The sequence below is a fragment of the Thamnophis elegans genome, chromosome 8, assembly GCF_009769535.1.
Source record: "Thamnophis elegans isolate rThaEle1 chromosome 8, rThaEle1.pri, whole genome shotgun sequence".
NCBI lineage: Eukaryota > Metazoa > Chordata > Lepidosauria > Squamata > Colubridae > Thamnophis > Thamnophis elegans.
In genome coordinates, this window is record NC_045548.1 from 66,588,734 (window position 1) to 66,600,174 (window position 11,441).

The 11,441-nt window shown below is 42.6% G+C and overlaps 1 protein-coding gene and 1 non-coding gene across 3 annotated transcripts in view; one reads left to right on the forward strand and one right to left on the reverse strand.

Annotated features, from left to right (window-relative positions):
- Window positions 1-7,877, forward strand: part of TBC1D31 (TBC1 domain family member 31) — a 31,862-nt gene extending 23,985 nt beyond the window's left edge. Inside the window, exons 18-22 of one of the 2 annotated variants that reach the window (XM_032223362.1) lie at window positions 1,030-1,170; window positions 2,860-3,054; window positions 3,745-3,895; window positions 5,227-5,352; window positions 7,602-7,877. In XM_032223362.1, coding sequence (XP_032079253.1) covers window positions 1,030-1,170; window positions 2,860-3,054; window positions 3,745-3,895; window positions 5,227-5,352; window positions 7,602-7,783 — 795 coding nt within the window. In that variant the 3' untranslated portion in view covers window positions 7,784-7,877. The remainder of the gene's footprint in view (window positions 1-1,029; window positions 1,171-2,859; window positions 3,055-3,744; window positions 3,896-5,226; window positions 5,353-7,601) is intronic. The other variant, XM_032223363.1, reaches the window with a different exon arrangement.
- Window positions 7,878-11,164: 3,287 nt separating this feature from the next.
- Window positions 11,165-11,237, reverse strand: TRNAM-CAU. Its single transcript has one exon. It is a non-coding gene; the product is annotated as a tRNA-Met (tRNA).
- Window positions 11,238-11,441: the final 204 nt, after the last annotated feature.

An 11,441-nucleotide genomic window follows, 5' to 3' on the forward strand; every position in this document is an offset into this window, starting at 1 on the left:
CCCCTATTAATTTTTTTTAACTTAGCAATTTACAGGTGCTATGTAGTCATTTTTGACGGACCATGTTGCTCTGAGCTTGCCATAATTCACTAAATGTCAGCCATTTCCAGCTTCATGGAGAGAAGGGAATTAAATTCATTATTTCTATACTTGGTTCTCTCAGCCTTAGGGTGTATTTAATAAGACCAAATGCAAGAAAGGAAGAGACTAATACGATGGTGTTTGTATCTGAGATTTGATTCACGAAAAGTAGGTTGGGAAAAGAGAAGGTAATCCAGTTATCCAAAATAATCATCAATATTCTGATATTTATATAATCGTATAATTTATATTTGATCATTAAGAGATGGTTGAAGGAAGCAAACTGACTTAGTTTATGGAGATTCTCAGTCCTCCAGGTCATGGTTGTCCCAAAGGTGCTTTTTCAAGAGCCAGTTGGACTTTCTGGATTTTCTTTGAAGACATTTAGCTTCTCATCCAAGCCAGAGCTGAAGAAGCTTTGCAGATGAGAAATGAAACGTCTTTTTAAAAAAAAAAAAAAACAGAAATTTCGAATTTAATAACATTTATATGCCGCCCAACCCGTAGGACTCCGGGCGGCTTACAATACAGAAATAAAATCAAAAATAAAATACAGGGAAAAAGAAAAGATAGATTTAAAAAACAACACACCATACACTCCGTTCTAAATGGGGCTGGACCATATTTTAGGGTCAACAGCCCCAGGCCTGCCGGAACAGCCAGGTTTTAGTGGCTTTCCGGAAGGCTGAGAGAGTGGGAAGGGTCCGGATCTCTGCAGGTAGATCGTTCCACAAGGCCAGAGCAGCTACAGAGAAAGCAGTCCAATTGCCTGTTAAAATAGCACCTTTGGGACAAACTGATTTAGCAATGACCATGAATGGAATTATCTCACCATGCAGGGTTTCCCCTTACGAGAAACTCCTATCATTTTGGGGGGGGAGGGGGTATCTTTTTAATTTTGATTTGGAGTTCATTGTCCCACAACTGTCTTTTTTTAAAAAAATCCAGAAACTTGTCAAAGAGCAGGAAGCCGTGACACAAGAAGTCAAAGGGGAGATGGACGCCAGCCGGAGAAAAGCTGACCTGGAAGAACGTCTATTTCAGAGGCTGATTGAAGCAGAACAAGGAGGAAACCGGAAAGCTCATGAAGTGAGGACCTCATGCAAGACTCTTGAACCTACTCCAGATATTTGGGGCTTCTGTTGCTAAATTCACTGACCATTGGCCCTGCCAGGCAGGATGAATGGGAATTAAAGGCTGTTTGCTTTCTTCCTCCACCTGGGGAGACTTTGAATTGGTACAAAAGATCATAGGACTTTTTGGAGGTTTCCAGGATAAATTATTTTCATTATTGGCATAGGATTATCTTGTACAGGTAATCCACAACTTATGACCATACCTAAGCCCAGGTGGTCTTTAAGCAGGACACCATGAAACTGTGCCCAATGTTATGATCTGTTTTGTGGCAGTTGTTAATCGTTAAGTGACTGTAGCAGTCATTAAACAAACCTCATTTTCTTCAGTGGATGTTTTTTTGCCAGACAACTGAAGTAAATGCTGGAAACTGGCAAAAACTGGCAACCATCATGGTGATATGACTGTGGGATGCTGCAAACAGCCATAAATGTGAGCTTTGCGCTGTCAGAACTCCAAAACCAGGCCATAATTAGCTCTGGGGAGATCCATCGTAAATTTGAACAGTTGCTAAGCAACCGGCCATTAAGTAAAGACTCCTTGTAGCTCTGTGTGGTACTTTGGATTTAAAAGCAAAAAAAAGTGCTTCAGAGTATGGGGAAAACATTGCACACAAACTCTATTTACAGTTCCTTCAAGCAGGTATATATTAACTGATCAAATTCCTGCATATCCAAAGTAGTTTCTCACTCACTATCTTGAAGAGACTCTTGTAAATATCTCCTACGTAGGGAAAATGATTGCTGTCTGTCTCAGTCTCACAAAATATCCAGTAATTATTCATCCCCCACTTGTTTTAAGACCATACCAGACTACGGAAATAATTTGTAAATAAACTAACCCTTCTTGATCATGGAAGGCAGATTTTTTAGACACAAGACAATCGTACAACTGGCAACTCATAAGCTTGATGTCCTGTTGGAAGGAATCCCAAAGATGTTTTTTTTCAAGAAGCAACAGGACATTTTTTGTTTTTCTTTGAAGATGTTTCGCTTCTCATCCAAGGAGCTTCTTCAGTTCTGACTGGATGGTGGGGAATGGAACGATGCAGACAACTGGTCATTTGCATCCTTTTAGGCAGTTGTTGAGTCCACGGAGATTTATGTGTGTCCTCAGGGTCACCTGAGTGGTGCAAATGGGTGTGGAGCCTTCTTGGAACTGCTGAAAGGACGGTGTTGTAGACTGGAGATAGATGACGGGACATCTCCCCCTCTGTTGAGAGCGGGCTGTTCATTTTTGACATAGATGGTCGCTTTGACTCCTCTTTCAAACCAGCGATCTTCTCTGTCCAAAATGTAGACTTGGCTATCTTCAGAAGAGTGGCCTTTGCCTTTTAAATGCAGATGGACTGTTGAATCTTGTCCTGATGGGTTTGTTCTCTTATGTTGTGCCATGCCTTTGTGAAGTGGCTATGAAGAATCCTTCCATTCCCCACTATCTAATCAGAACTGAAGAAGCTTCCTGGATGAGAAGTGATGAAACGTCTTCAAAGAAAAACCAAAGAAAGTCCAATTGCCTCTCGAAAAAGCACCTTTGGGAACAACCATGACCTGGGTGAACTGAGAATCTCCATAGACCTTTGCTGGAAGGAAGATGTACAGGTTCATTTCTGGTGCTCTCTGACACCATTTGTGCCCTCTTAAGGTCCTCGAAGAATCTTTGGCCCAAGCCCATCAAGAAAGCATTGACGTGAATTGGCAAATGGAGCTCCTCCACAAGCGAATCTGTGACGACATGGACCGGGACCAGCGATACCAAGAGGTGGCCAATCTCCTTCACAAGACCAGAATGGCGGAAGTTAAGCTGCTTGAGGCAATGAAGGAAGAGTTGACCGAAAAGGTAAGTGGCTAAAAGTCTGCTAAAGATTAGCCTCTGCTCTTCTGTCCATGGCAGGATGGGAACCTGAAATAGGGGGGCTCCTTAGTGGTTTCTGAGCTTAGTTATTTTCTTACAGACGTTTAATTATTACCCAAACTAGGGAACATCATCAGTGCTGGTGATGTTAGTGATAGCAGCCTGTTGATGTTACAGGTGGACCTGTAGTTCATTTAGTGACCATTCAAAGTTACAACAGCACTGAAAAGGCATTGAATTTTGTCCCCTTGTACGAACTTCCTTGCCACGTTGTGTTAAGTCAATCACTGCGGTTGCTAAATGAATAACACGGTTGTTAAGTGAATCTGGTTTCCCCATTGGCTTTGCTTGTTAGAAGGTCTCAAAAGGTGATCACATCACCTTGGAACACTGCCACTGTCATAAATATCAGTCAGTTGCCAAGCGTCCGTATTTTGATCACCGGACCTTGAGGATATTGCAACAGTTGTAATAAGACAGGTTTTTTCCAGTACTGTTGGAACTTGGTCACGAAATGAACTGTTGAAAGGCAAGGACTAGTTGTGCCCATTTTCTTGAGACACAGTCATATTTCTGGCGTCACTTTAAGCAGTTATCAATTGTGGAGAGAATCCTTCTCTCTTCCTGCTTTCTCCTTTTCTAATGGAAACGTCCTGCTTTTCTATCCCATTTTAGCTGGATGAAACCATGGGGAAAAAAGAGCAGCTGACGGCACAGCAGGACATTGCCGCTGCTGCGGATGCCAAGAGGAAGCGGTTTCTGAACCAAGAGATGAATGACGCCATAGAACTGGCAGCAGAGCTTCAGGACGGAGATGGCTATTTTGGTGAGCGGAGGAGCTGTTCGTACACGGCAGAACAGGCCTACAGAAATCTCTATGATTTCGTTCATGAGACGTGTATTACGGCTGCTGGGAGTTGAGGTCCGCCCATCTTAAACTTGCCAAGGTTGAGAAGCACTCCCTTGAAGACTTTAGAGCAGGGGTCCCCAACCTGTGGGCCACAGCCCACTACCAGGCCGTGGGCTATTCACAACCGGGCCATGGGAGTAGTCGGCTGGTGCGCGCATCCACTCTCAACCCCAGTTGTGTAAGCGGCAGGTGGCAGCGTGCCTGCCCCTCACACAAAACCATCTCCTCCTCCCCCACCCCACCCCGGGCTGTCAACCCAGAAAGATTGCGGAACGCTGCTTTAGAGAGGGCAGTACACCTCTTCACATATTCACATTACCCATTAAAAATGGGTACCATCATTTTTTTAAAAACTACATCTTGCCAAGCAGTATAGCTACTTGAGGTGGTATTACCATGTTTCCCCCCCAAATAAGACCCAACCGGAAAATAAGCTCTTGTTGTCAAGGTTCTAAATAGCATCCAAAAGTAAATCAGAATCCGAGGCAAAGTATTGCTTAAAGTCCCAATTTATTAAGAGAGCCATGTTGGCACATCTGGAAACACCCAAATCTGAAAGCTTCCCAGTTTTCCCCACCTAGTTGAAAGTTCAAGATCTTGCCCCCATACCCACAAGTCTATCACATGGTCCAATCTCTCACTGCCATGCTGGCAGGTCCACCCATCCAGTTCCGGTCAGGTGCAGAGGTGCAACGACAAAGGATGACCTTGGCTTTCTAGAAAGGAATTTTGTTTTGGCTACATAACATTCTACTCCTTACTATCCCCCCTCCCACTTTCCCACAATAGAAAATGCATAATAGAATAATAGAAAGTGTGGCAGGCCAAAGATCCAAAAGAAAAGATGGCTGCAGGCCTGACACTTGCATGATTTTTCAGGATGCTCATAATATAAGCCCTACCCCAAAAATAAGACCCAGTTAAGATTGTCAACTAGACGGATGCATTTAGTACAGTATTTCCTAGAAAACAAGACCCAACCAGAAAATAAGCCCCATTTGGGGCAAAAATGAATATAAGACCCAGTCTTATTTTCAGGGAAACAAAGTAGAATCTTTTTTAAAATATTTAACAACGGCTGCCTACTCCAGAAGATTTTGGGGCAATTTAGGTACTATACTATGAATTAATTTGTGGGTTTTTTTAAAATAAGTGTTTTATAAGACACCCCAAGGAATACCCTATACCTAAAAATCAAAAGTACATTATCTGGCTGAACATATTTCAAACGCCTCCACTTTCTACAGAGCGGCTGCGGGATCTGAGAACCTCCAAGTCTCAGGAAGGTTCAGAATGCCGTCAGGAACCTCAGAAAATGCAACATAGCAACACCTGTTTAAACGAATCCTCTGGGGGAGACTCCTCCATTCCCTGTAAGTGACAAAACATGGATTTTGAAAGAGAAAATATTTAGGTGTGATAATCTGCTTTTGCGTCTGTTGTTGTTGGTAGCCATAAATAGTACTTGCAATCAAACAGCTTGTTGAAGGGGGAAAGAGGTAGAACAAATTAGGAATCAACTCCTCAAGAAGATTAAAGCTATTTTTTTTTTATTGAGAGGAGCTCTAATAACATCTGATTGGGCTTGTACTTCCGCCCCTTCTTATACTCCCGTGAATGAGGGAAGTGCCTGTCTGAGGCTGTTCCACATGATTTCTGCTTCTTTTGAATTTCAATTCTCCTTCGAGGTCATTGTCCTTATTCTCTACAAACAAGGACAAGATTGAAATCAGGGTACAGTCACTTTCCACATCCTGGTGCCATTCAGATGCATTGGGATTATAAAGTCTACAGCTCTTCAGAGCCACATGTGACACAAGCTTCAGAATCAGCAATGGAAGGGCAGACAGTGCTTTCATTTTTTTTAAATCCTGCCCTGAATTGAATTGAATTGAATTTATTGCATTTCCCCGAAGGGAACTCAGGGCGGCTCACAATCCAAGTCAAGGGAAGGGGGTACAGATAAGGGATAAAAAGACGAACAGAACAATACACAATTTAAAAGCACACAACAACCATACCATTCGAGAGGGGGGGCAAAAGCTCTTTAGCCCCAGGCCTGTCGGAACAGCCAGGTTTTAAGGGCTATGCGGAAGGCCTGGAGGGTGGTGAGGGTTCGAATCTCCATGGGGAGCTCGTTCCAGAGGGTCGGAGCAGCCACAGAGAAGGCTCTCCTCCGGGTAGTCGCCAGTCGGCATTGGCCGGCGGATGGAATTCGGAGGAGGCCTAATCTGTGGGATCTAATCGGTCTATTGGAGGTAATTGGCAGCAGGCGGTCTCTCAAGTACCCAGGTCCAATACCATGAAGGGCTGAATAAATGTACCATATTTTTCGGATTATAATACACACCGGTGTATAAGACGCACCAAGATTTCGAAGAGGTAAGTAAGAAAAAAAGGTTTTGTCCCCCACCCCCCCACCCCCAGTCCCTAGCAGCACTCTGCAGGCTTCAGCAGGACTGGGGGAAGGCAAAAACGCCCCATTTTTCAACCCCGCCAAAGCCTGCAGAGTGTTGCTGGGGGCTGGGGGAATGCAAAAACGCCTCCGTTTGGGATGCAAGGGTGGGGCTTCAGGAGGCCAAAAATGGTTGTATTTGGTGTATAAAAAACACCAACATTTCCACGCTCTTTTAGGGGTGGGGGGGAGGTGCATCTTATACTCCGAAAAATACGGTATATTTCCTCTACCTTCCAAATTCCATTTTGATGGTTACGTTCTATTTCCTTTCACTTTATTTATTTATTATACTAATTGATATGGCCACCTACGTCACACACAGGTAACTCCAGGTGACTTATAACATTAAAAACTCACAAAAATAAAAACCCATAAAATCTCCCCCCCTTCCCCCCATGGCAGCAGCCACACAATGAAATCAACCAACTGATCAACTTCATTTCCCTTTGGGGGTCTCAAGCCCATTGACGAAAACCACATCTTCAGGGCCTTTTGCAACAAGGTAGGGGGCAAGCATACCTTGGAGGGAATAATGTTTCATAGAGAAGGGATACCCCACTGAGAAGACCCTTTTTCATGATCCCACCAGATGTACATCCATAATAGATGAGACCCCCAACATACCCTTTTTCTACTTGCATTTTTTTTCAAACTGCTAGGTTGGCAGAAGCTGGGACACGTAACGGGAGTTTATCCCGTTACGTGGCACTAGGGATTCAAACCGCTGACCTTTCCGATCGACAAGCTCAGCGTCTTAGTCACTGAACCACCATGTCCCGAGAACCCTGATAGGGATTGCCTATAGAATCCCTAGGGACATTTGTCCCCTCAGAATAAAACAGCTGGCTGCTTCTTGGATCTTCAAAGATAGCAAGCAATAGTTAGACTTATATACCGCTTCATAGGGCTTTCAGCCCTCTCTAAGCGGTTTACAGAGTCAGCGTATCGCCCCCAACAACAATCCGGGTCCTCATTTTACCCACCTCGGAAGGATGGAAGGCTGAGTCAACCCTGAGCCGGTGAGATTTGAACAGCTGAACTGCTGAACTGCAGTCAGCTGAAGTAGCCTGCAGTGCTGCATTTAACCACTGCGCCACCTCGGATATAGTCACTGAGCTTGTGATGCTAATCATTTTTTTTAAAGGTCTCTTTTCACTTTTCAAGTCTCTTTAGACCGAGGACGGCAGGAACTGGAATCGAAAGAACGGGAAATAATGGCTGAAGTGAGACAACTCAGAAAGAAGCTCATGACTCACGCTCGGGGGAAAGGCAAGTTTACCCCTAGAGGCTCAGTGAGCGAGAGCTGCAGAGGCCCTGATCCAGCTCTCCATGGACTTGTTCAATGAGATTTCATGAAGAAGAGATTGATTTTGCATCATGTTTTCAAAATTACCTTTTAGAATTATTTTTGTATATAAAAATAAAACCTTTGAACAAAGATTGGACCTTTTAAACTTTTAGCCAGTATTTTAAATATGTTTTAAATAAACAGTTGCAACCTATCTTCAGGATCGCAGAAATTGTTGGTGGGTAAGAGCAGAAAAAGCAATGACTTCTGGGGGTAGAGGTGGGGGGTGTTCCTTCAATATTTTTCTTTTACTTCTGTTGATCTTTTGGTCTTTCTGCCTTCTGGCAGCTGATTCAAAGCTTTTTTTAAAAAATAATAATAAAACTAAGTCCTGTCCAAATCCAGAACGCTTAATACAAAAGGATCCATTGGATTTTGGAGATGTGATTTGGCAAAGGAAGTTTAGCTGAGGAAATGCTAAGACTAATATTTGGAGAGTGATGCATTGGGGAAAATTTGCTGCATATAGGCATACCTGTTGTATATCTACCTGAGTTTGGAAACAGACTTGATTTCAGCCTCTCTAGGAGACAATAGTTTGGTGCGTTTGCCCTTGTGCATTTTTTAAAATATTTTATTTTATTTTTATAAAAAACAATCCATTTTCCATTAACCAGTGTGTCGTCTGGGTACAAACATTTTGTGCCAACATTAAAATATACAATCTTACTCATTATTTAATCTCATTTTAGCTTAATTTCCAATACTTTTAAGTATCTAATATTACAGTATAACAATCCCATTGTAAGTTATTTAACTCTATGAGTTATATTGACTATTAATACATTTTCTACACTTTAGATAACTTCTTTTACTATTAATTCTTATGTCTATTCTCTAACCACCGGTAAAAAGATTCCCAAATTGTATCATAATCGGTTTGTTCTCTCTCTTTGATAGCCGGTGTCAATATCTTCATTTCTGCACATTATAATATTTTCCTAATTGCATTGTCCTCTGTAGGGATCTCTTCACTTTTCCAATTTTGTTCAAATACAATCCTTGCTGCCGTCATAACATGAATAATCAAATATACATTTTCTTTACTATAATTTTCTGGTAAAATCCCCAGCAAAACATTGTTGTATCATCTTTTCCAGCCACGTATGTATTTTAGTCCAATATTTTTTTTGCTTCTGCGCAGGTTCACCACATATGATAGTACGAGCCCAGTGTCTGAAATCCATTCCAATAACCAACCTTAGACGAGGCTTCTAGTGTCAGCCTGAACCTCACCAGTTGCAATCATCCCACTGATCCCAGAAAAAAATTAAAACATTCAGGTCATTAACCCTGGCTTTAACCCAGAAGAAATCTACTGTTTCCCTCTACGATGGGTTTTTTCCCCCCCAGCCTCACTGTGAAACTACCACCTGTACATTGGTCTCCAACAGAACTGCTAGCCCAGCCTGACCCTACTTAGCTTCAGAGGCCCACAAGGTTGACCGATTCCCTGGTGGGAATCCATTCTGGTTGCTGTATCCTATTAGAAAATTCCCAAAGGAAGAGCTGTTTGACCAAGAGAAAGCTAGGCAGCCATTCCTAGGGCTGTCACAACTGCAAATCACAGCATTGTGAAAGGGTTTGTCTAGTAAATCTGATTGTGCTGTGATTCTGGTCACCAGTGTGGGTTGCAGGCACACAGTGAATATCCCCTAAGAGGCATCTGGGTATAGGAAAGTATTAAAATGCAAGTATACAAGTTAAAAAATGATACAAGTGGAATTATTATTAGAAATAAATTGTAACAGAGAAAATTATTTTGTACGAAAATATAAAGTTGGGATTGCTGAAATGCCACCCCGGGAACCCATCCAGAGAAAGTAAATAAGAAAGGGCAACAACAGAAAGGAGGAAGGTTGAGGAGGGAAAGGAAGAAAGGGTAAAGCAGAGGAAGAAAAGCAGGGGAATTAAGAGTAGGAGAGAGGATAAGGAGGAGGAGAAAGGAGGAGGGGGGAAAGATAGGGGAAGAAGAAAGGAGGAAGTAGAAGAGGAAAGAAGAAGGCAGAGAAGGGAGGTTGAGAAGATAGAAGGAGCAAAGTTGTTGCAAAATAAAATGGAGGTATGGGGTGGCAAGAAAGTGACACAAACTGTATTCTATATATTTGTAAGAAAATAATGCTAAAGATTAATGATGAATAGATAAATGTTCAAAGTAAAAAAATATGGCATCTTGCTTCCAGTGTCATTCATACCTGGAACGGCTGCCATTTGTCAATCCCAGAAGCCAGGATTTTTCTGACAGAACAATCAAGCCATGGAACAGAAGTTGCCTTCAGAAGTTGTGGGAGCTTCATCACGGGAAGCTTTCAAGAAGAGACTGGATTGCCATTTGTCAGAAATGGTGTAGGGTCTCCTGCTTGGCCGGGGGTGGGGTGGACTAGATGACCTACAAGGTCCCTTCCAACTCTGTTAATACTGTTAATCTTAATTGCGGGCCTAGTGACAAGGTACGTTCTCCAGAAACCTCAGAAGTGTACCATGTGCTTAGCTTGGTTCCTGAATCCTATTTTGATGATTCGCACAATATCACAGATGGCCAGAGGGAAGATTTTCATGCACAGTGTCAAAAATTAGCACCACAGAATAGCTGTCACAAAAAGTGTGGGTGTTCTTTGGGAATTCAAGCAGCAAGCTTTGAAGATGGACGGCCATTTGTCAGAAATGGTGTAGGGTTTCCTACTTGAGCGGGAGAGAGGGGGTTGGACTAGATGACCTATAAGGTCCCTTCCAACTCTGTTAAACGTATGGACTTCAACTCCCAGAATGCCCCAGTCAACCAACGGGAGTTGAAGTACACCTATCTTAACATTGCTGAGATTTGAAAAATCACAGCTTTAATTCATTGATTAGTGGGGTGGGTTTCCTCTTAAGATCAGCCAAAGGATTTCTGAGTGTACTTTTTGAATAAAAGAGGATCCTGTATCTAAAAAGATCCAAATACTGCTGTGATAAAAGACAGGGACGCTTTTAAAAAAACTGGCCCTTTGGCTGAAAATCACAAGCTGCCCTTTTTTGAAGGAAAAGCAATCTTAAGTTGCAGCAGATCCAAATGCTGGTCCCTAAAATAAATGCCAGTATTATTATTTTTTTACAAAAGTAAATTTTGGTATAAATGCACCTGCGCCCAGAAGTAAATGTATAAGAAATATACTTAATAAGTACAGATTAAGTTGTAAGCATTGGAAGAGGCAAAGTCATTTCTGAGCACTTTAGAGTCTTTGCTCTCCTTGCCGTCCTCCCGGAAGCAGCCTTAGGCGTTTGCTCCCGAAAAATCAAGTCGTTTGGATGGCCCTCAGGGGTCCCCTTATTACCTAAGGTCCAATGAATGGAGTTTTTTTTTGTTTTTATTTTCTTGATCGGGGCGAAAAAGTTGCTTTGCCCCGTGTGAGGCTCGAACTCACGACCTTCAGATTATGAGACTGACGCGCTGCCTACTGCGCTAACGAGGCGCATGGAAAGGCGGGCAGAAAATCGCCTCATCAAGAGGAAAACTCTGCTGAGGCGACGTCTTTCTTAGTTTCTTAGTTAAAAAGGGAAAAAAGGGTTTAAGTATGAAGGGAGAAAATAAAGTTTCTCCTCCGTAGAGGAATTAATTGCATCGGTAAGAAACAACCCCGGACTGAACGGATGGGAGGGAGGGAGGGAGGCAAGAT